The sequence below is a fragment of the Salmo salar genome, chromosome 29, assembly GCF_965601325.2.
Source record: "Salmo salar chromosome 29, fSalSal1, whole genome shotgun sequence".
Lineage (NCBI taxonomy): Eukaryota > Metazoa > Chordata > Actinopteri > Salmoniformes > Salmonidae > Salmo > Salmo salar.
The window spans coordinates 27247501-27274138 of NC_138319.1; the positions used below are offsets into that span (position 1 = coordinate 27247501).

General features: G+C 46.4%; 1 protein-coding gene across 1 annotated transcript in view; it reads left to right on the forward strand.

Moving 5' to 3' along the window:
* The window catches only part of LOC106591469 (vascular endothelial growth factor receptor 1), a 94550-nt gene that overhangs the window by 53800 nt on the left and 14112 nt on the right, over nt 1-26638 (forward strand). The window contains exons 11-17 of the mRNA XM_045710816.2: nt 558-681; nt 7329-7437; nt 14430-14735; nt 21402-21548; nt 22574-22705; nt 24145-24251; nt 24343-24478. Coding sequence (XP_045566772.1) covers nt 558-681; nt 7329-7437; nt 14430-14735; nt 21402-21548; nt 22574-22705; nt 24145-24251; nt 24343-24478 — 1061 coding nt within the window. The remainder of the gene's footprint in view (nt 1-557; nt 682-7328; nt 7438-14429; nt 14736-21401; nt 21549-22573; nt 22706-24144; nt 24252-24342; nt 24479-26638) is intronic.

Sequence of the window (26638 nt, forward strand, 5' to 3'; positions counted from 1 at the left end):
GATGGTAGGTATTATCATGGCATAATAAGGATGATGATGAGGATGATGGTGGTGGTGGTGGTGGTGATGATGAGGATGATGATGATGGTATGATTATGGCATAATAAGGATGATGGTGAGGATGATGGTGGTGGTGATGATGAGGATGATGATGATGGTAGGTATTATCATGGCATAATAAAGATGAGGATGATGGTGGTGATGAGGATGATGGTGGTGGTGGTGATGATGGTGGTGATGAGGATGATGAGGATGATGGTGGTGGTGGTGATGAGGATGATGAGGATGATGGTAGGTATTATTATGGCATAATAAGGATGATGATGAGGATGATGGTGGTGGTGGTGGTGATGATGATGATGATGGTATGATTATGGCATAATAAGGATGATGATGATGATGATGATGATGAAGATAGCGATCACAATAGCGATGATAAGCTCCGCTGTTCCTCCTGCAGCACACAGCTGTGGAACAGACACACCTGAAGTCTGGCTAGCCGTGACTTCACTATGTCAACACAGCTGAGCTGAGCCCTGTCCCTCTCTTCCTCCAAGGTGTGTGTGTCCTCCGTCCTCCTCAATGTGGAGCCCGGTAAAAGAGAGGGCCCCCGGCACTTCCACACACAACCACATCCTGAGTGTCACTCACAGACAGGAAGTCCTACAGGGGAAGAATAAGGTGAGTACACCATCAGTGGAGCGGACAGACAGAGACACAGAGAGAGGGGCTATGATTATAAACACATTCCCCAGAGAGACTCGAAGCACACTAAGACACAGCCATGATGGATTACACACACACACACACACACACACACACACACACACACACACACACACACACACACACACACACACACACACACACACACACACACACACACACACACACACACACACACACACACACACACACACACACACACACACACACACACGGCACCATCATACATGTATATCAACAACCATTTAATCAAGCACTGGCACCCAAACACTACAGATATCGTTGTAACGTCCGTCGTATAAAGGGGACCAATGCGCAGCGTGTTGTGTGCTCATCTTTACTTTTAATGAAAACACTTAAACAAAGAAAACAAAACGACAGCCAACAGTTCTGTCAGGTTAACTAACAAAACAGAAAACAACTACCCACACAAACCAAGGGAAAAAGGCTGCCTAAGAATGGCTTCCAATCAGAGACAACGATAGACAGCTGCCTCTGATTGGAAACCATACCCGGCCAAAACATAGAAAACAAACACATAGAATGCCCACCCCCTATCACACCCTGACCTAACTAAACAGAGAAAAAACAGCTCTCTTAGGTCAGAGCGTGACAGTACCCCCCCCAAAGGTGCGGACTCCCGGCCACAAACCTGAACCTATAGGGGAGGGTCCGGGTGGGCATCTATAATTGGCGGCGGCTCTGGTTCAGGGCGTAGCACCCCCACCGCCCGCTGATCCCCCCGCTTCTGTGTGTCCGGAGGAACCAGACCGTGGATCATCGCCGGAGGCTTTGGAACGACAACCGCCGCTGAAGACTCCGGGCTGCAGACCGCCGTTGAAGACTCCGGGCTGCGGACCGCCGTTGAAGACTCCGGGCTGCGGACCGCCGTTGAAGACTCCGGGCTGAGGACCGCCGTTGAAGACTCCGGGCTGCGGACCGCCGTTGAAGACTCCGGGCTGCGGACCGTCGCCGAAGACTCCGGGCTGCGGACCGCTGTTGAAGACTCCGGGCTGCGGACCGGCGTTGAAGACTCCGGGCTGCGGACTGCCGTTGAAGACTCCGGGCTGCGGACCGTCGCCGAAGACTCCGGGCTGCGGACCGTCGCCGAAGACTCCGGACTGAGGAGCGTCGCCGGAGGCTCTGGACTGAGAAGCGTCGCCGGAGGCTCCGGACTGGAGAGCGTCATTGTAGGTTTCAGACTAAGGACCGTTGCTGCAGGCTCCATGCCATGGATCATCACTGGAGGCTTCGTGCCATGGATCATCTCTACAGGCTCAGGTCCATGGATTATCCCTACAGGCTTCTTGCCATGGATTATCCCTACAGGCTCCGGACCATGGATAATCCCTACAGGCTTCTTGCCATGGATTATCCGTACTGGAGAGCGTCATTGTAGGTTTCAGACTAAGGACCGTTGCTGCAGGCTCCATGCCATGGATCATCACTGGAGGCTTCGTGCCATGGATCATCTCTACAGGCTCAGGTCCATGGATTACCTCTGGAGGCTTCGTGCCATGGAGCATCCCTACAGGCTCCGGGCCATGGATCATCTCTGCAGGCTTCGGACCATAGATTGTCACTGGAGGCTTTACTCGTGGAGCTGGAACAGGTCTCACCGGACTGGAGAGACGCACTGAGGACCGGGTGCTCAGAGCAGGCACCGGCCATACTGGGCTATGGAGGCGCACTGGAGGAAGAGTGCGAGGAGCAGGCACAGGACGTACTGGGCTATGGAGGCGCACTGGAGGAAGAGTGCGAGGAGCAGGCACAGGACATACTGGACTATGGAGGTGCACTGTAGGGAGAGTGCGAGGAGCAGGCACAGGACGTACTGGGCTATGGAGGCGCACTGGAGGGAGAGTGCGAGGAGCAGGCACAGGACGTACTGGGCTATGGAGGCGCACTGGAGGGAGAGTGCGAGGAGCAGGCACAGGACGTACTGGGCTCTGGTGGCGAACTGGCGACACAGTGCGTAGAACTGGCGCAGGATATACTGGGCTGTGGAGGCGCACTGGAGACCAGGAATGCTGAGCAGGCACACTCCTTGCTGGCTGAGTGCCAACTTTAGCACAACAACGGTGAGGAGCTTGCACTGAGCTCACCGGGCTGTGAGTGCGCATGGGCGACACAGCGCACATCACCGCATAACACGGTGCTTGTTCAGTCACTCGCTCCCCACGGTAAGCACGGGGAGTTGGCTCAGGTCTTAAACCCGCCTTAGCCAATCTACCCATGTGCCCCCCCCCCCCCCCCCCCCAAAAAGAATTGGGCGCTGCCTCTCGGGCTCCTGTTGCTTTCTTGCCCGTTCCTCCCAGTATCGCCACTCCGCCCTCGCTGCCTCTATCTCCTGCGGGTGGCGATACTCCCCCGGCCTTGTCAAAGGTCCTGCCCCATCCAGGATCTCTTCCCAGGTCCAGTCCTCTAATCCACACTGCTTGGTCCAATCTTGGTGGGTAGTTCTGTAACGTCCGTCGTATAAAGGAGACCAATGCGCAGCGTGTTGTGTGCTCATCTTTACTTTTAATGAAAACACTTAAACAAAGAAAACAAAACGACAGCCAACAGTTCTGTCAGGTTAACTAACAAAACAGAAAACAACTACCCACACAAACCAAGGGAAAAAGGCTGCCTAAGAATGGCTTCCAATCAGAGACAACGATAGACAGCTGCCTCTGATTGGAAACCATACCCGGCCAAAACATAGAAAACAAACACATAGAATGCCCACCCCCTATCACACCCTGACCTAACTAAACAGAGAAAAAACAGCTCTCTTAGGTCAGAGCGTGACAATCGTATACATAGAGATGGTAGTGCTACAACTAATCTCACTCTCCCTCTCATCACACACACACACACTTAGTGAAATTAAATCACATCAAATTGTATTGGTCACATACACATGTTTAGCAGATGTTATTGTGGGGGTAGTGAAATGCTTGTGTTCCTAGCTCCAGCAGTGCAGTAATATTTAACAATACACATCAATCTAAAAGTAAATGAATGGAATTAAGAAATATAGAAATATTAGGACGAGCAATGTCGGAGTCCGGAGAGTACAGTGCATTCAGAAAGTATTCAGACCCCCTCACTTTTTCCACATTTTGTTACATTACAGCCTTATTCTAAAATTCGTGAAATGTATTTTTTCCCTCATTAATCTACACACAACACCCCATAATGACAAAGAAAAAACTGTTTTTTAGAAATATTTGCAAATGTATAAAAAAAATGTAAAACATAAGCATTCAGACCCTTTACTCAGTACTTTGTGGAAGCACCTTTGGCAGCGATTACAGCCTTGAGTCTTCTTGGGTATGACGCTAAAAGCTTGGCACACCTGTATTTGGGCAGTTTCTCCCATTCTTCTCTGCAGATCCTCTCAAGCTGTGTCAGGTCGGATGGGGAGCGTCGCTGCACAGCTATTCTCAGATCTCTCCAGAGATGTTCGATCAGGTTCAAGTCTGGGCTCTGGATGGGCCACTCAAGGACATTCAGAGACTTGTCCTGAAGCCACTCCTGCGTTGTCTTGGCTGTGTGCTTAGGGTCATTTTCCTGTTGGAAGGTGAACCTTCGTCCCAGTCTGAGGTCCTGAGCACTCTGGAGCAGATTTTCATCAAGGATCTCTCTGTACTTTGCTCCGTTCATCTTTCCCTCGATCCTGACTGGCCTCCAAATCAAATCAAATCAAATTATATTTGTCACATGCACCGAATATAACAGGTGTAGACCTTACAGTAAAATACTTACTTACAAGCCCTTAACCAACAATGCAGTTTTAAGAAAATACCCCCAAAAAGTAAGAGAGAAAAATAACAAATCATTAAAGAGCAGCAGTAAAATAACAATAGCGAGGCTATATACAGGGGGTTCCGCTACAGAGTCAATGTGCGGGGGCACCGGTGTCGAGGTAATTGAGGTAATATGTACATGTAGGTAGAGTTATTAAAGTGACTATACATAGATAATAACAGAGAGTAGCAGCAGCGTTGGGGGGCGGTGGCAATGCAAATAGTCTGGGTAGCCATTTGATTAGATGTTCAGGAGTCTCATGGTTTGGGGTAGAAGCTGTGTAGAAGCCTCTTGGACCTAGACTTGGTGCTCCGGTACAGTTTGCCATGCGGTAGCAGAGAGAACAGCCTATGACTAGGGTGGCTGGAGTCTTTGACAATTTTTAGGGCCATCCTCTGACACCGCCTGGTATAGAGGACCTGGATGGCAGGAAGTTTGGCCCCGGTGATGTAATGGGCCGTTCGCACTACCCTCTGTAGTGCCTTGCGGTCGGAGGCCGAGCAGTTGCCATACCAGGCCGTGATGCAACCAGTTAAGATGCTCTCGATGGTGCAGCTGTAGAACTTTTTGAGGATCTGAGGACCAGCTGTTGTTTACAAATATACATAGGCTGCCGCCCCGTGTCCTACCAGAGGCTGCTGTTCTATCCTGCCGATAGAGTGTATAACCCAACAGCTGTATGTTATTATTGTCGTTGTTCAGCCACGACTCTGTGAAACATAAGATACTACAGCTTTTAATGTCCCGTTGGTAGGATATACGTGCTTTCAGTTCGTCCCATTTATTTTCCAGCGGTTGAACGTTGGCTAACAGTACGGATGGCAAAGGCAGATTAGCCACTCGTCGCCTGACCCTCACAAAAGGCACCCCGATCTCCTTCCGCGAAATCTCAATGTCTTTTTCCAGCGAATGACGGGGATGGGGGCCTGTTCGGGTGTTTGGAGTGTATCATTCCTGTCCGACCCAATTAAGAAAAATGATTTGTCCAGTTCGAGGTGAGTAATTGCAGTTCTGATGTCCAGAAGCTCTTTTTGGTCATAAGAGATGGTAGCAGCAACATTATGTACAAAATAAGTTACAAACATTGCGAAAAAACAAACAAAATAGCATGATTGGTTAACAGCCAATAAAACGAAAGCCATCCTCTCCGGCGCCATCTTCACCGTAGGGATGGTGCCAGGTTTCCTCCAGACGTGACGCTTGGCATTCAGGCCAAAGTTCAATCTTGGTTTCATCAGACCAGTGTAGCTTGTTTCTCATGGTCTGAGAGTCCTTTAGGTGCCTTTTGGCTAACTCCAAGCGCGCTGTCATGTGCCTTTTACTGAGGAGTGGCTTCCGTCTGGCCACTCTACCATAAAGGCCTGATTGGTGGAGTGCTGCAGAGATGGTTGTCCTTCTGGAAGGTTCTCCCATCTCCACAGAGGAACTCTGGAGCTCTGCCAGAGTGACCATCGGGTTCTTGGTCACCTCCCTGACCAAGGTTCTTCTTCCCTGATTGCTCAGTTTGGCCAGGCGGCTAGCTCTGGAAGAGTCTTGGTGGTTCCAAACTTCCTCCATTTAAAAAATAATGGCTGCCACTGTGTTCTTGGGGACCTTCAATGCTGCAGACATTTTTTGGTACCCTTCCCCAGATCTGTGCTTCGACACAATCCTGTCTCAGAGCTCTACAGACAATTCATTCGACCTCATGGGTTGGTTTTTGCTCTGAAATGCATTGTCAACTGTGGGACCTTGTATAGACAGGTGTGGGCCTTTCCAAATCAGGTTCAATCAATTTAATTTATCACAGGTGGACTCCAATAAAGTTGTAGAAACATCTCAAGTATGATCAGTGTGCCTCGATGCACCTGAGCTCAATTTCGAGTGTTATAGCAAACGGTTTGAATAATTATGTAAATAAGGTATTTATGTTTTTTATTTTTTATTAATGTGCAAACATTTCTAGAAACCTGTTGTTGCGCTTCGTCATTGTGGGGTATTGTGTGTCATCAAGGTCATCAACCACCCGAGCCACGGCCTGTTCACCCCTTTACCATCCAGAAGGCGAATTCAGTACAGGTTCATCAAAGCTGGGAGAGACTGAAAAACAGCTGTTAAATAGCCATCACTAGCCGGCTACCACCCGGTTACTCATCCCTGCACCTTAGAGGCTGCTGCCCTATATACATAGACATGGAATCACTGGTCACTTTAATAATGGAACACTAGTCACTTTAATAATGTTTACGTACTGCTTTACTCATTTCATATGTATATACTGTATTCTATTCTACTGTATTTTAGTCAATGCCATTCCGACATTGCTCGTCCTAATGTTTATATATTTCTTAATTCCGCTCTTTTACTTGAAGATTTGTGTGTATTGTTGTGTATTGTTAGATACTACTGCACTGTTGGAGCTAGGAATACAAGCATTTCGCTACACCCGCAATAACATCTGCTAAACATGTGTATGTGATCAATACAAATGTATTTTATTTTATTATTGGGTACAAGAACAATGGTGGACATCTTGAAGCAAGTGGGGACAGCAGACTGGGATAGGGAGAGATTGACTATGTCTGTAAACACTCCAACCAGCTGGTCTGTGCATACTCTGAGTACGCGGCTAGGGATGCAGTCTGATGGTAGTGTAGGGTAGGGTTAATGGAGAGTGTGTTTAGCTTCCCTGTGGTCTGGAGGTGGGCAGTAGGGCTGGTTCACATACCTCTATTGTCTTCTCAATGGAAAATGTCAAATGTGACCGCTGTTATCGGTGGCAGCAGAGGTAAAGTGTGTGTTTGTGTGTGTGTGTGTATTTCCCACAGACCGTGGGGGTTTTGATGGTTGCTGAGGCATTTGTGTCCGGAGTGTATCGCTGTATTGCCTCTAGTTCTGTGGGCAAGGATGAGCTGGACATGCCCTTCTATATAACAGGTACAGTACAATGACATCACACTCAGTCACAAAATCAAACTACATCCTTCATTATGACTTGCAGTATAGTACTACCAGTATGTGCACAATTGCATACATTAGTGTGTACAGATGTAGGATCTTAATTTGATCACTCTTTTGTTGCTGAAACTTTCCTGCATTGCAGGAAATGCAAACTTGTAGTGTATTCAAGGTATTAAAAGGCTTCTACATTTTGTAATTTCCAGTTTAAAATGTCAGACTTGATTGACCCTCACGAAAAATGTGTCAACCCCTACAAAAAATGTCCACATAATAATTCACCTATCCTATTGCTGGTGATTATTTTCCTGCTGTTGCAAACTGTCTCAAATTAAGATCCTACATCTGTATATGTGTCACAATGTAAAATCTATCAATGACTAACTATGAAGGATGTCATATCATCTCTGCCTCACCCATCTCTCCCAGTCTCTTCCTCTTTCTCATTTAATTCACTCTCTCTTTCTCTTCCTCTTGTCCTTTGTTTCTCACACTGTCTCAATTCCTCCTCCACTCTTTCTGAGTCACTGTGATGTTCATCTAAAATCAACCACATTGATGACTGTGTGTATGGATTTTTGTGTGGAAATACCAGTCAAAAGTTTGGACACACCTACTCATTTAAGGGTTTTTCTTTATTTTTACTATTTTCTACATTGCAGAATAATAGTGAAGACATCAAAACTATAAAATAACACATATGGAATCAATTAGTAACCAAAAAAGTGTTAAACAAATCAACATCTATTTAATATTTGAAATTCTTCAAAGTAGCCACCCTTTGCCTTGATGACAGCTTTGCATACTGTTGGCATTCTCTCAACCAGCTTCATGTGGTAGTCACCTGAAATGCATTTCAATTAATAAAAGTTCATTTGTGGAATTTATTTCCTTCTTAAAGCCATCTCGGCTCCATCATTCATTGAATCAGATGGCTCATTTATTACAAAATCCCACTGATATTGCCAACTACTTGAATGACTTTTTCATTGGCAAGATGAACAAACTTAGGGATGACATGCCAACAACAAACGCTGACACTACACATCCAAGTATATATGACCAAATTATGAAAGACAAGAATTGTACTTTTGAATTCCATAAAGTCAGTGTGGAAAAGGTGAAAAAATTATTGTTGTCTATCAACAATGACAAGCCACCGGGGTCTGATAATCTGGATGGAAAATTACTGAGGAAAAGAGCGGACAATATTGCCACTCCTATTTGCCACATCTTCATTTTAAGCCTACTAGAAAGTGTATGCCCTCAGGCCTGGAGGGAAGTCATTCCGCTACCCAAGAATAGAAAAGCCCCCCTTACTGGCTCAAATAGCCGACCAATCAGCCTGTTACCAACCCTTAGTAAACTTCTGGAAAAAATGGTGTTTGACCAGATACAATGATATTTCACAGTAAACAAATTGGCAACAGACTTTCAGCACACATATAGGGAAGGACATTCAACAAGCACAGCACTTACACAAATTAATGTTGATTGGCTGAGAGAAATTGATGAGAAAATGATTGTGGGGGCTATCTTGTTAGACTTCAGTGCAGCTTTTGACATTATCGATCATAGTCTGCTGCTGGAAAAACATATGTGTTATGGCTTTACACCCCCTGCTATAATGTGGATAAAGAGTTACTTGTCTGACAGAACACAGAGGGTGTTCTTTAATGGAAGCCTCTCAAACATAATCCAGTTAGAAGCAGGAATTCCCCAGGGTAGCTGTTTAGGCCCCTTGCTTTTTTCAATCTTTCTAGCGACATTCCACTGGCTTTGAGTTAGGCCAGTGTGTCTATGTATGTGGATGACTCAACACTATACACGTCAGCTACTACAGAGACTGAAATGACTGCAACACTTAACAAAGAGCTGCAGTTAGTTTCGGAATGGAACAAGGAATAAGTTAGTCCTAAATATTTCCAAAACTAAAAGCATTGCATTTGGGACAAAACATTCACTAAACCCTAAATCTCAATGAATGATGTGGAAATTGAGCAAGTTGAGGTGACTAAACTGCTTGGAGTAACCCTGGATTGTAAACTGTCATGGTCAAAACATATTGATACAACTGTAGCTAAAATGTGGAGAAGTCTGTCCATAATAAAGCGATGCTCTGCCTTCTTAACACAATCAACAAGGCAGGTCCTACAGGCCCTAGTTTTGTAGCACCTAGACAACTGTTCAGTAGTGTGGTTAGGTGCCACAAACAGGTACTTGGGAAAATTGCAGTTGGCTCAGAACAGGGCAGCACGGCAGGCCCTTAAAAGAACACGGAGAGCTAACATTAATGACATGCTTGTCAATCTCTCATGGCTCAAGGTGGAAGAGAGATTGACTTCCTCATTACTTGTTTTTGTAAGAGGTGTTGACAAGCTGAAGGTACCAAGCTGTCTGTTTAAAATACTAGCACACAGCTCGGACACCCATGCATACCCCACAAGACATGCCGGTAACTGATGCAAGCAGTAAAATTAGATTTAAGAAGCAGGTAAAAATACACCTTATTGAACAGAGGGGACTGTGAGTAACATAAACATAGGCACTGACATATGCATACACACACATGATAACATATGCACTATACACACACGTACACATGGATTTTGTGTTGTAGATATGTGATAGTGGAGTATGGGCCTGAGGGCACACCTAGTGTGTTGTGAATTCTGTAATGAATGTATTGTAATGTTTTTAAAATTGTATAACTGCCTTAATTTTGCCAGACCCCAGGAAGAGTAACTGCTGCCTTGGCAGCAGCTAATGGGGATCCATAATAAATACAAATGCAAATGCATTTGAGCCAATCAGTTGTTTTGTGAGAGGTTAGGGGTGCTATAGAGAAGATAGCCCTATTTGTTAAAAGACCAACTCCATATTATGGCAAAAACTGCTCAAATAAGTAAAGAAAAATTACAGTCCATCATTACTTTAAGACATGAAGGTCAGACAATACAGAACATTTCAAGAAGTTTGAAAGTTTCTTCAAGTGCAGTCTCAAAAACCATCACGCACTATGATGAAACTGGCTCTCAGGAGGACCGCCACAGGAAAGGAAGACCCAGAGTTACCTCTGCTGCAGAGGATAAGTTCATTAGAGTTACCATCCTCAGAAATTGCAGCCCAAATAAATGCTTCACAGAGTTCAAGTCACAGACACATCTCAACATCAACTGTTCAGAGGAGACAGTGTGAAACAGGCCTTCATGGTTGAATTGCTGCAAAGTAACCACTACTAAAGGACACCAATAAGAAGAAGAGACTTGCTTGGGCCAAGAAAAACGAGCAATGGACATTAGACCGGTGTAAATCTGTCCTTTGGTCTGAGGAGTCCAAATTTTTTATTTTTGGTTCCAATCGCAGTGTCTTTGTGTGACGCAGAGTAGGTGAACGGATGATCTCCGCGTGTGTGGTTTCCACCATGAAGCATGGAGGAGGAGGTGTGATGGCGCTTTGCTGGTGACACTGTCTGTGATTTATTTAGAATTCAAGGCACACTTAACCAGCGTGGATACCAAGTATTCTGCAGCGATACGCCATCCCTTCTGGTTTGGGCTTAGTGGGACCATCATTTGTTTTTCAACAGGACAATGATCTAACACATCTCTAGGCTGTGTAAGGGCTATTTGACCAAGAAGGAGAGTGACGGAGTGCTGCATCAGATTACCTGGCCTCCACAATCACCCGACCTCAACCCAATTGAGATGGTTTGGAATGAGTTAGACCGCTGAGTGAAGGAAAAGCAGCCAACAAGTGCTCAGCATATGTGGGAACTCCTTCAAGACTGTTGGAAAGCATTCCGGGTGGCTACTTTGAAGAATCTCTAATATAAAATATATTTTGATTACTACATGATTCCATATGTGTTATTTCATAGTTTTAATGTCTTCACTATTATTCTACAATGTAGAAAATAGTAAAAAAGAAAGAAAGAAAAACCCTAGAATGAGTAGGTGTGTCCAAATTTTATCCCCTGTGTGTATTATCCCTGTCTGTGTGCTAGTGTGAGTTGGATCCTGTGTGTATTATCCCTGTCTGTGTGCTAGTGTGAGTTGGATCCTGTGTGTATTATCCCTGTCTGTGGGCTAGTGTGAGTTGGATCCTGTGTGTATTATCCCTGTCTGTGTGCTAGTGTGAGTTGGATCCTGTGTGTATTATCCCTGTCTGTGTGCTAGTGTGAGTTGGATCCTGTGTGTATTATCCCTGTCTGTGGGCTAGTGTGAGTTGGATCCTGTGTGTATTATCCCTGTCTGTGTGCTAGTGTGAGTTGGATCCTGTGTGTGTGCGTGAGCGTGTGTTGTCTGCTGTGTATTTGTATTTGTGTCGCCCCGTGTGAGTGTGTGTGTGTTTGTGTTGTCCCCTGTGTATGTTACCCCTGTGTGTGTGTGTGTGTGTGTGTGTGTGTGGTGTGTGTGTGTGTGTGTGTGTGTGTGTGTGTTGTCCCCTGTGTGTTTGTGTTGTCCCCCTGTGTGTGTCGCATTTGTGTGTGTGTGTATGTGTGTGTATGTGTGTGTGTGTGTGTGTGTGTGTGTGTTGTCCCCTGTGTGTTTGTGTTGTCCCCCTGTGTGTGTCGCATTTGTGTGTGTGTATGTGTGTGTGTGTTGTCCCCTGTGTGTTTGGGTTGTCCCCCTGTGTGTGTCGCATTTGTGTGTGTGTATGTGTGTGTGTGTGTTGTCCCATGTGTGTGTTGTCCCCTGTGTGTGTGTTGTCCCCTGTGTGGGTGTATGTGTGTGTGTTGTCCCCTGTGTGTGTGTGTGTGTGTGTGTGTCGTCCCCTGTGTGTGTGTGAATGTGTGTTTTTGAGTGCAACAGGAACCTGGGGCTGTTATCGAGTCACTTCCCTGGGCCGCCAGGCCCTCTTTATTTCGGGAGACCTAGGGGTGTTCGGGAAAGATAAACACTATCTGCCATCAGGAAACCCTAGAGCCGTTTCCACAGGAAATTTCAAATAGCTAAAGTAAATAAAAGGCCTTTTCACTGTATTCCTCTGGCTGCTTTTACCCACAATAGCTATTCAACATTGTCATCAAAGGTTAAGAAAATGGCGGCTTGGTCAACACTTGAGAGTAGGAGTCAGATTCGTTGGAGGTCAAGTGAGATGGTGGGCAGGGAGGTTTGTTGTGCTGTTAAAAAGGTTTTCAGAGCTGTTTGTATTGAGAGGTGTAGACCAGAGTGTCTTGAATAGGAACTGAATCTCTGCATCCCTCTCTCTCCCTTTCTCTCTCTTTCCCTCCCTCCCTCCCTCCCTCCCATCTACCTTACCACCCTTTCACTCTCTCTCCCTCCCTTCCCCCTCTCTCCCTCTCTCCCTCCCTCCCTCCCTCCCTCCTACCTTACCACCCTTTCACTCTCTCTCCCTCCCTTCCCCCTCTCTCCCTCTCTCCCCCCTCCCTCCCTCCCTCCTACCTTACCACCCTTTCACTCTCTCTCCCTCCCTTCCCCCTCTCTCCCTCTCTCCCTCCCTCCCTCCCTCCTACCTTACCACCCTTTCACTCTCTCTGCCCTCCCTTCCCCCTCTCTCCCTCTCTCCCTCCCTCCCTCCCTCCCATCTACCTTACCACCCTTTCACTCTCTCTCCCTCCCTTCCCCCTCTCTCCTCCATCCCTCCCCCCCCTCCCCCTCCCTCCCTCCTCCCTCCCTCCCTCCCTCCCTCCCTCCCTCCCTCCCTTCTACTTACCACCCTTTCACTCTCTCTCCCTCCCTTCCCCCTCTCTCCCTCTCTCCCTCCCTCCCTCCCTCCCTCCTACCTTACCACCCTTTCACTCTCTTTCCCTCCCTCCCTCCTTCCCTCCTTCCCTCCTACCTTACCACCCTTTTACTCTCTCTCTCGCCCTCCCTTCCCCCTCTCTCTCTCTCTTCCTCCCTCCCACCTTACCACCCTTTCACTCTCTTTCCCTCCCTCCCTCCCTCCCTCCTCCCTCCCCTCCCTCCCTCCCTCCCTCCCTCCCTCCCTCCCTCCCTCCTCCCCCCCTCCCTCCCTCCCTCCCTCCCTCCCTCCCTCCCTCCCTCCTCCCTCCCTCCCTCCCTCCCTCCCTCCCTCCCTCCCTCCCTCCCTCCCTCCCTCCTACTTACCACCCTTTCACTCTCTCTCTCTCTCTCTCCCTCCCTTCCCCCTCTCTCCCTCCCTCCCTCCCTCCCTCCTACCTTACCACCCTTTCACTCTCTTTCCCTCCTCCCTCCTTCCTCCTCCCTCCCTCCCTCCCTCCCTCCCTCCCTCCCTCCCTCCCTCCCTCCCTCCCTCCCTCCCTCCCTCCCTCCCTCCCTCCTTCCCTTCTACCTTACCACCCTTTTACTCTCTCTCTCTCCCTCCCTTCCCCCTCTCTCCCTCCCTCCCTCCCTCCCTCCTACCTTACCACCCTTTCACTCTCTTTCCCTCCCTCCCTCCCTCCGTCCCTCCCTCCCTCCCTCCCTTCTACTTACCACCCTTTCACTCTCTCTCCCTCCCATCCCCCTCTCTCCCTCCCTCCCTCCCTCCTACCTTACCGCCCTTTCACTCTCTTTCCCTCCCTCCCTCCCTCCCTCCCTCCCTCCCTCCCTCCCTCCCTCCCTCCCTCCCTCCCTCCCTCCCTCCCTCCCTCCCTCCTACCTTGCCACCCTTTCTCTATCTTTCCCTCCCTCCCTCCCTCCCTCCCTCCCTCCCTCGCTCGCTCCTACCTTACCACCCTTTCACTCTCTTTCCCTCCCTCCCTCCCTCCCTCCCTCCCTCCCTCCCTCCCTCCCTCCTACTTTACCTCCCTCCCTCCCTTTCACTCTCTTTCCCTCCCTCTCTCCCTCCTTCCCTCCTACCTTACCTCCCTTTCACTCTCTTTCCCTCTCTCCCTCCCTACCTCCCCTTCTCCCTCTCTATTTCCCTCTCTCCCTCCCTTCCCCCTCTCTCCCTCTCCTCTCTCCCCCCTCCTTCTTTGCCTCTCTCCGGATTCCTCTGTCTCCCCCCTCCCTCTCTGTCTCCCCCCTCCCTCCCTCTCACAGACGTCCCAGGAGGCTTCAGTGTGAGTCAGGAGGATGAGCCAAGGGAGGGAGGAGACCTACACCTCACCTGCGTAGCCAATAAGCACCTGTACACCAATTTGTCATGGCAACGGGTGACTGACCCAGCAGAGGCCACACCCCCGACCCCCGACCTGGGTGGTGAACTGTCCTCGGGAGAGTTTTCTGACACTCTGAGTCTATTGCTTAGCAACCTGACAGCGGGGGATTCTGGAACCTACCGCTGCTCCGCCCATCACCTGCTGACGGGACAGAACACACATCTGGACACACAGGTGGACGTCACAGGTGAGCCTTCTGACCTCTCACACAGGACCACTCTGATCATCATCATCATTACGTCTTCAATATCATCATCGTTACAATCATCATTATCATTGTCATTACCATCACGGTTACGCCATCATTATCATCATCGTTACCATCATCGTTATCGTCATCATTACCATCATCATTATCATCCTCATTACCATCATCATTATCATCATCGTTACCATCATCGTTATCGTCATCATTATCATCATCATTATGATCATGGTTACCATCATCATTATCATCATCATTACCATCATCATTATCATCATCATTACCATCATCATTATCATCATTGTTACCATCATCATTATCATCATCAGTATCATCATCATTATCATTATCATCATCGTTACCATCATCATTATCATCATCATTATCATCATCATTACCATCATCATTATCATCATCGTTACCATCATCGTTATCGTCATCATTACCATCATCATTACCATCATCAGTATCATCATCGTTACCATCATCATTATCATCATCAGTATCATCATCATTATCATCATCATTACCATCATCATTATCATCATCGTTACCATCATCATTATCATCATCATTACCATCAACATTATCATCATCATTACCATCATCATTACCATCATCATTATCATCATCATTACCATCATCATTATCATCATCGTTACCATCATCATTATCATCATCATTACCATCATCATTATCATCATCATTACCATCATCATTACCATCATCAGTATCATCATCGTTACCATCATCATTATCATCGTCATTACCATCATCATTACCATCATTATTGTAATTACTATGACACATTCGCACATCCATGGACAAACAGGGTAATACTCAAATCAACATACTCACACCTGTCATTTCAACTCAGCACAATTGCTTTGAAGAATTTAATGGATTGGCTATATGTCCCTTTACATTTTATGGGAATAACGCCATTCCTTCAGCACCTGGTATGTACATAAACACTCACGTTCACACACAGTGATACACATACACACACACAGTGATACACATACACACACACAGTGATACACATACACACACAGTGATACACCTACACACACACAGTGATACACCTACACACACACAGTGATACACATACACACACACAGTGATACACATACACACACAGTGATACACCTACACACACACAGTGATACACCTACACACACACAGTGATACACATACACACACACAGTGATACACATACACACACAGTGATACACCTACACACACACAGTGATACACCTACACACACACAGTGATACACCTACACACACACAGTGATACACATACACACACACACAGTGATACACATACACACACACAGTGATACACATACACACACACAGTGATACACATACACACACAGTGATACACCTACACACACACAGTGATACACCTACACACACACAGTGATACACATACACACACACAGTGATACACCTACACACACACAGTGATACACATACACACACACAGTGATACACATACACACACAGTGATACACCTACACACACACAGTGATACACCTACACACACACAGTGATACACATACACACACACAGTGATACACATACACACACAGTGATACACCTACACACACACAGTGATACACCTACACACACACAGTGATACACCTACACACACACAGTGATACACATACACACACACACAGTGATACACATACACACACACAGTGATACACATACACACACACAGTGATACACATACACACACAGTGATACACCTACACACACACAGTGATACACCTACACACACACAGTGATACACATACACACACACAGTGATACACCTACACACACACAGTGATACACCTACACACACACAGTGATACACCTACACACACACAGTGATACACATACACACACAGTGATACACATACACACACACAGTGATACACATACACACACACAGTGATACACATACACACACTCAGTGATACACCTACACACACACAGTGATACACCTACACACACACAGTGATACACCTACACACACACAGTGATACACCTACACACACACAGTGATACACCTACACACACACAGTGATACACATACACACACACACAGTGATACACATACACACACACAGTGATACACATACACACACACAGTGATACACATACACACACAGTGATACACCTACACACACACAGTGATACACCTACACACACACACAGTGATACACATACACACACACAGTGATACACCTACACACACACAGTGATACACCTACACACACACAGTGATACACCTACACACACACAGTGATACACATACACACACAGTGATACACATACACACACACAGTGATACACATACACACACACAGTGATACACATACACACACTCAGTGATACACCTACACACACACAGTGATACACCTACACACACACAGTGATACACCTACACACACACAGTGATACACCTACACACACACAGTGATACACATACACACACACAGTGATATACCTACACACACACAGTGATACACATACACACACAGTTAGATCAGTGCTTGGGAACCGTAGTCCCGTAGTTTCCTGGGGCCCCTCCCTGCCCCAGTCTGCTCTCCTGCTGTGTTTCTCCCTGCCCCAGTCTGCTCTTCTGCTGTCTTTCTCCCTGCCCCAGTCTGCTCTCCTGCTGTGTTTCTCCCTGCCCCAGTCTGCTCTTCTGCTGTCTTTCTCCCTGCCCCAGTCTGCTCTCCTGCTGTCTTTCTCCCTGCCCCAGTCTGCTCTCCTGCTGTCTTTCTCCCTGCCCCAGTCTGCTCTCCTGCTGTCTTTCTCCCTGCCCCAGTCTGCTCTCCTGCTGTCTTTCTCCCTGCCCCAGTCTGCTCTCCTGCTGTCTTTCTCCCTGCCCCAGTCTGCTCTTCTGCTGTCTTTCTCCCTGTCTCAGTCTGCTCTCCTGCTGTCTTTCTCCCTGTGTCAGTCTGCTCTCCTGCTGTGTTTCTCCCTGCCCCAGTCTGCTCTCCTGCTGTCTTTCTCCCTGTCTCAGTCTGCTCTTCTGCTGTCTTTCTCCCTGCCCCAGTCTGCTCTCCTGCTGTCTTTCTCCCTGTCTCAGTCTGCTCTTCTGCTGTCTTTCTCCCTGCCCCAGTCTGCTCTCCTGCTGTCTTTCTCCCTGCCCCAGTCTGCTCTCCTGCTGTCTTTCTCCCTGCCCCAGTCTGCTCTTCTGCTGTCTTTCTCCCTGCCCCAGTCTGCTCTCCTGCTGTCTTTCTCCCTGCCCCAGTCTGCTCTTCTGCTGTCTTTCTCCCTGCCCCAGTCTGCTCTCCTGCTGTCTTTCTCCCTGCCCCAGTCTGCTCTCCTGCTGTGTTTCTCCCTGCCCCAGTCTGCTCTCCTGCTGTGTTTCTCCCTGCCCCAGTCTGCTCTTCTGCTGTCTTTCTCCCTGCCCCAGTCTGCTCTCCTGCTGTCTTTCTCCCTGCCCCAGTCTGCTCTCCTGCTGTCTTTCTCCCTGCCCCAGTCTGCTATCCTGCTGTCTTTCTCCCTGTCTCAGTCTGCTCTTCTGCTGTCTTTCTCCCTGCCCCAGTCTGCTCTCCTGCTGTGTTTCTCCCTGCCCCAGTCTGCTCTCCTGCTGTCTTTCTCCCTGCCCCAGTCTGCTCTTCTGCTGTCTTTCTCCCTGCCCCAGTCTGCTCTCCTGCTGTGTTTCTCCCTGCCCCAGTCTGCTCTCCTGCTGTCTTTCTCCCTGCCCCAGTCTGCTCCCCTGCTCTCTCTCTCCCTGCACCTCTTTCTTTCACGTGGGAATGCTCCCTCATCAGGAGGAAGAGGACACAATGGCACTTCCCACAATGCCACATTTACAGGCCCCTTCACAGGGCCAGAGGAACAATCAGCCAATCAGACACTGTCAAACCACGGACTCACAGACAATCATCAATTGTTGTCCTGGAGGAAGATATGGGAAACAACAATCAGTCCCACATTACTTAAGTCCCTTTTATTCATTTATTTTACTGCTGCTGCTCACCATACCTCGACGCATAGACTTCCTCTCAAAGACCCCCATGGGCTTTTAACTAGAGAGAGACAGAGAGGGAGGGGGGTCATCCAATTGTAGTCTTTGTAGTCTAGGTGGTGAGTAATGTTTCAAATTGAGTGGTTTTAAGGTTACAAATCCAAGAGGAACCCAGGTCAGCTGAAACAAACACACATACACGCACACAGAAATGTGTCACTAACACACATATTGTGGTCAGAGCGTGGCAGGGGTCCAGGGACGGATGTCAAATATCCCTGCGTTCCATTTGTAGAGAAAGAAAAGGAAAAATGACACTAATTCTATTCATGGACCTACTGTATGACTATTCATGGACCTACTGTATGACTATTCATGGACCTACTGTATGACTATTCATGGATCTACTGTATGACTATTCATGGACCTACTGTATGACTATTCATGGACCTACTGTATGACTATTCATGGACCTACTGTATGACTATTCATGGACCTACTGTATGACTATTCATGGGCCTACTGTATGACTATTCATGGACTACTGTATGACTATTCATGGACCTACTGTATGACTATTCATGGGCCTACTGTATGACTATTCATGGGCCTATTGTATGACTATTCATGGGCCTACTGTATGACTATTCATGGATCTACTGTATGACTATTCATGGACCTACTGTATAACTATTCATGGGCCTACTGTATGACTATTCATGGACCTACTGTATGACTATTCATGGACCTACTGTATGACTATTCATGGACCTACTGTATGACTATTCATGGACCTACTGTATGACTATTCATGGACCTACTGTATGACTATTCATGGGCCTATTGTATGACTATTCATGGATCTACTGTATGACTATTCATGGACCTATTGTATGACTATTCATGGACCTACTGTATGACTATTCATGGATCTACTGTATGACTATTCATGGACCTACTGCATGACTATTCATGGACCTACTGTATGACTATTCATGGACCTACTGTATGACTATTCATGGACCTACTGTATGACTATTCATGGACTACTGTATGACTATTCATGGACCTACTGTATGACTATTCATGGACCTACTGTATGACTATTCATGGGCCTACTGTATGACTATTCATGGACCTACTGTATGACTATTCATGGACCTACTTTATGACTATTCATGGACCTACTGTATGACTATTCATGGGCCTATTGTATGACTATTCATGGATCTACTGCATGACTATTCATGGACCTACTGTATGACTATTCATGGACCTACTGTATGACTATTCATGGGCCTACTGTATGACTATTCATGGATCTACTGTATGACTATTCATGGACCTACTGTATGACTATTCATGGACCTACTGTATGACTATTCATGGACCTACTGTATGACTATTCATGGGCCTACTGTATGACTATTCATGGACTACTGTATGACTATTCATGGACCTACTGTATGACTATTCATGGGCCTACTGTATGACTATTCATGGGCCTATTGTATGACTATTCATGGATCTACTGTATGACTATTCATGGACTACTGTATGACTATTCATGGACCTACTGTATGACTATTCATGGGCCTACTGTATGACTATTCATGGACCTACTGTATGACTATTCATGGACCTACTGTATGACTATTCATGGACCTACTGTATGACTATTCATGGGCCTACTGTATGACTATTCATGGACTACTGTATGACTATTCATGGACCTACTGTATGACTATTCATGGGCCTACTGTATGACTATTCATGGGCCTATTGTATGACTATTCATGGATCTACTGTATGACTATTCATGGACTACTGTATGACTATTCATGGACCTACTGTATGACTATTCATGGGCCTACTGTATGACTATTCATGGATCTACTGTATGACTATTCATGGACCTACTGTATGACTATTCATGGATCTACTGTATGACTATTCATGGACCTACTGCATGACTATTCATGGACCTACTGCATGACTATTCATGGACCTACTGTATGACTATTCATGGATCTACTGTATGACTATTCATGGACCTACTGCATGACTATTCATGGCTCTACTGCATGACTATTCATGGACCTACTGTATGACTATTCATGGACCTACTGTATGACTATTCATGGACCTACTGTATGACTATTCATGGGCCTACTGTATGACTATTCATGGACCTACTGTATGACTATTCATGGACCTACTGTATGACTATTCATGGACCTACTGTATGACTATTCATGGGCCTATTGTATGACTATTCATGGATCTACTGTATGACTATTCATGGACCTACTGCATGACTATTCATGGACCTACTGTATGACTATTCATGGGCCTACTGTATGACTATTCATGGACCTACTGTATGACTATTCATGGACCTACTGTATGACTATTCATGGGCCTACTGTATGACTATTCATGGACCTACTGTATGACTATTCATGGACCTACTGTATGACTTATGACTCATCTGTTCTGTTGGAATTTATTCACTTGACATTGAAGTAACTCAATATTTTGTGATGCAGTGAGGACCTCTGTTCATGTGGACCTTGGCCATTTGGTTATTAACAACACACACACACTTCTCTCTCTCACACATGCGCTCCTAATCACACACACACTCATGGTGTGTGTTTTCCACAGTACTGGAGGCTCCGGTGCTGTTACAGAATCTGTCTGACTGTAGCGTGAACATCAGCAGCTCAGTGACACTCATCTGCCGCGCCCACGGAGTGCCACGCCCATTCATCACATGGTACAAGGACCAACACACACTGCTTCAGGGATCAGGTGGGAGGCACAGTGATCTTATATCCCTTCTCAACTATACTGAACAAAAATAGACACGCAATATGCAACAATTTCAATGATTTTGCTGAGATTACAGTTCATAAGGAAATCAGTCAATTGAAATAAATTCATTAGGCCCTAATCTATAGATTTCACACGACAGGGCAGAGGCGCAGCCATTGGTGGGCCTGGGAGGGCATAGGCCCAACCACTTGGGAGCCATGTCCAGCCAATCAGAATGAGTTTATCTCCACAAAAGGGCTTTACTACAGACAGAAGTACTCCTCAGCTGTCCGGGTGGCTGGTCCCAGACAATCCTGCAGGTGAAGAGGTCCTGGGCATACTGCCAAATGGACATACTGCCAAATTCTCTAAAACAACATTGGAAGTGGCTTATGGTAGAGAAATGAACATTCAATTCTCTGGCAACAGCTCTGGTGAACATTCTTGCAGTCAGCATACCAATTGCACACTCTCTCAAAACTTGAGACATCTGTGACATCGTGTTGTGTGACAAAACTGCACGTTTTAGAGTGACTTTTTATTGTCCCGAGAACCACGTGCACCTGTGTAATGATCATCTTGTTTAATCAGCTTCTTGATATGCCACACCTGTCAGGTGAATGGATTATCTTGGCAAAGGAGAAACGCTCACTAACAAGGATGTAAATAAATTTGTGCCCAAAATGTGAGAGAAATAAGCTTGTTGTGCCTATGGAACATTTCTGAGATCTTTAATTTCAGCTCTTGAAACATGGGAACAACACTTTACGTGTTGCGTTTATATTTTTGTTCAATATATATGGGAATATTACAACAGTGAAAGTTGAGTTGCTTGGTGACTTGGAGTGTCAATAGTCTAAAATGACTTCCTCTCCTCCTCTTTTTTACTTCACCTGCACTGATCTGAATAAATCAGAATAAAGACAGGAAGATGAGAGAGGAATCCTCTTCAAACTGTTGAGAATGACTCCTGAAGTTGGTGTTGGGAAATGACTGTGACATGTTCTGTTTCTCATGTGTAGGTATCGTCATAGCACAAGGAGGCGAGAACCTCCACATTGACCGAATCACAGTGGAGGACCAGGGTCTGTACACCTGCCAGGCAACCAATGAGAGAGGCTCTGCTGAGAGCTCCGCCTACATCTGGGTTCACAGTAAGGATCCATTGACCAATAGTAACTGTAGAATACACTCAACTCTCTCTCCTCTCTCGTTCTATAACCATCCAAGATGGGTTTCTTCCATATTTGGTCATGTTGGTGCCTGTGGATAAACACTCTTGTGATAGCCGGGATGTGAGTGTTAAAGGGTACGAATGACAACCAATTAGATGATCAACCTTATACATCTAACAGTAATCTAATCATGATCTATTATAACAAGGGTGAAGAGTAAAGCCTCAGCTAATAGGGTCAGTTGTAAAGACAAAACGAGACACTGCTTTAGATAGTGCTGCTATCCTTATACGTCTTGATTGATTTTCCCTTCTTTAGAGAGTCTTTGGTGCATGACCCAGTCCTTTTCAGTAGAGGCTGGTCTACAGTGTCAGTCACCCCTGTTTGGAGGGCCCACTCACTGAGTAGCAGCTAGCGGAAGCTCCCTAGCCTGACCATGGAGAGGAGTGGCTGAGTGTTGTTGTGTTCTAATAAGTCAGGAAGGAAGCTGTCTCCCTTTTTGATTTCCTTCGGAAGCCCCACTCTGCTGCCCCGTAAACTGAGGCTATTTCTATATCTTCAGAAAAACACCAAGATGAATGAGGAAGATGGCTGTTTGTGTTTGAGCCTGTTGGGCCGTTTCCACCCTGATCAGAGGCTGGGACAGACAGGGAGGGACGGAGGGACAGTGAGAGAACAGCACCCTCATGTGGGAAGGTGGAGAACTGCAGCGCATGAGTGAAATAAATGTCAGATAAGTGATTTTACTTGAAGTGAGGGAGGAGAGAATAAGTATTCCTGAGAGGGCCTTGTTCATCTCTGTGCTTCTATTTCTATAGTTTAAAACATGTGTAAATCCTCAGATTAATTTCAATCATCCTCTCTTCTCTCTCCCTTACGTTGTACACAGAGGATGTTTTTGCAGAATTCTGCATGCAGTCTCAATTTGGTGTTTGTCCCATTTTGTGAATTCTTGGTTGGTGAGCGGACCCCAGACCTCACAACCATAAAGGGCAATTGGTTCTATAATTGATTCAAGTATTTTTAGCCAGATCCTAATTGGTATGTTGAATTTTATGTTCCTTTTGATGGCGTAGAAGGCCCTTCTTGCCTTGTCTCTCAGATCGTTCACAGCCTTGTGGTAATTACCTGTGGCGCTGATGTTTAGGCCCGAGGTATGTATAGTTTTTTTGTGTGCTCTAGGGCAACGGTGTGTAGATGGAATATGGATTTGTGGTCCTGGCAACGGTACCTTTTTTGGAACACCGTTATTTTTGTCTTACTGAGATTTAATGTCTGGGCCCAGATCTGACAGAATCTTTGCAGAAGATCTAGGTGCTGCTGTCGGCCCTCCTTGGTTATGGACAGAAGCACCAGATCATCAGTAAACATTTGACTTCAGATTGTAGTCCTCTCTCTCTCTCTCTCTCTGTGTGTAGACTCATCAGGTGGCCTGTCTCTGGAGATCCCTACTCTCACCTGTACCTGTCTGGTGGCCACTCTCCTCTGGCTGCTTCTCACTCTCTTCATACGTAAACTCAAAAAGGTGAGACACAAATGGAGCAGACATGAGTGTATAAAATTGTGTAACTATCTGTCCTATTTTTGATCATTTCATATAAATCCATTACTCTCAGCCAAACTCTTCGAGTGCCAAGGCTGAGTACCTTTCAATCATCCTGGACCCAGGGGAGGGGCCTCTGGAGGAGCAGTGTGATAGGCTACAGTACGACCCAGGCCAATGGGAGTTCCCCAGAGACCGCCTCAAACTGGGTATAACTTTACATAATTTGTTACCAACCTGGTACACTGTGTAGTGATTGGTTACAGACCAAGTATAAAGTTGGGAGAGAGGAGATGATTAAGATTAGTGATAGGTATGATCACTTTCTCATAACAATCTTATCTGCATCAGAGATGACTGGGAGTGCCCCATGTAATCAGCATTATCTGTGTTGTGCTAATCATGTCTGTCAAGGGTGGGAGCTGTGTTTACTGTAACTAATCAGGTCTGGCTAGGGTGGGAGCTGTGTTTACTGTAACTAATCATGTCTGTCAAGGGTGGGAGCTGTGTTTACTGTAACTAATCAGGTCTGGCTAGGGTGGGAGCTGTGTTTACTGTAACTAATCAGGTCTGGCTAGGGTGGGAGCTGTGTTTACTGTAACTAATCAGGTCTGGCTAGGGTGGGAGCTGAGTTTACTGTAACTAATCAGGTCTGGCTAGGGTGGGAGCTGTGTTTACTGTAACTAATCAGGTCTGGCTAGGGTGGGAGCTGAGTTTACTGTAACTAATCAGGTCTGGCTAGGATGGGAGCTGAGTTTACTGTAACTAATCAGGTCTGGCTAGGGTGGGAGCTGAGTTTACTGTAACTAATCAGGTCTGGCTAGGGTGGGAGCTGAGTTTACTGTAACTAATCAGGTCTGGCTAGGGTGGGAGCTGAGTTTACTGTAACTAATCAGGTCTGGCTAGGGTGGGAGCTGAGTTTACTGTAACTAATCAGGTCTGGCTAGGATGGGAGCTGAGTTTACTGTAACTAATCAGGTCTGGCTAGGATGGGAGCTGAGTTTACTGTAACTAATCAGGTCTGGCTAGGATGGGAGCTGAGTTTACTGTAACTAATCAGGTCTGGCTAGGGTGGGAGCTGAGTTTGACTCATCAGGGCTTGTTGGATATACAGTAAATGTCATTTTAATTTCTCAAGTTTTATAAACGGTCAGCTGGGATATCTACAGTGAGGGAAAAAAGTAATTGATCCCCTGCTGATTTTGTACGTTTGCCCACTGACAAAGAAATGATCAGTCTATAATTTTAATGGTAGGTTTATTGGAACAGTGAGAGACAGAATAACAACAAAAAAATCCAGAAAAACGCATGTCAAAAATGTTATAAATTGATTTGCATTTTAATGAGGGAAATATGTATTTGACCCCCTCTCAATCAGAAAGATTTTTGGCTCCCAGGTGTCTTTTATACAGGTAACGAGCTGAGATTAGGAGCACACTCTTAAAGGGAGTGCTCCTAATCTCAGTTTGTTACCTGTATAAAAGACACCTGTCCACAGAAGCAATCAATCAGATTCCAAACTCTCCACCATGGCCAAGACCAAAGAGCTCTCCAAGGATGTCAGGGACAAGATTGTAGACCTACAAAGGCTGGAATGAGCTACAAGACCATCGCCAAGCAGCTTGGTGAGAAGGTGACAACAGTTGGTGCGATTATTCGCAAATGGAAGAAACACAAAATAACTGTCAATCTCCCTCGGCCTGGGGCTCCATGCAAGATCTCACCTCGTGGAGTTGCAATGATCATGAGAACGGTGAGGAATCAGCCCAGAACTACACTGGAGGATCTTGTCAATGATCTCAAGGCACCTGGGACCATATGTAACAGTATTGCTTCCGTCCCACTCCTCGCCCCAACCTGGGCTTCAACCAGGGACCCTCTGCACACATCAACAACTGACACCCCACAAAGCATCATTACCCATCGCGCCACAAAATCCACGGGGAACAACTACTTCAGGTCTCAGAGCGAGTGAAGTCACCCGATTGAAACGCTATTAGCACGCACCACCGCTAACTAGCTAGCCATTTCACATCGGTTACACATAGTCACCAAGAAAACAATTGGTAACACACTACGCCGTGAAGGACTGAAATCCTGCAGCGCCCGCAAGGTCCCCCTGCTCAAGAAAGCACATATACATGCCCGTCTGAAGTTTGCCAATGAACATCTAAATGATTCAGAGGACAACTAGGTGAAAGTGTTGTGGTCAGATGAGACCAAAATGGAGCTCTTTGGCATCAACTCAACTCGCCATGTTTGGAGAAGGAGGAATGCTGCCTAAGACCCCAAGAACACCATTCCCACCGTCAAACATGGAGGTGGAAACATTATGCTTTGGGGGTGTTTTTCTGCTAAGGGGACAGGAC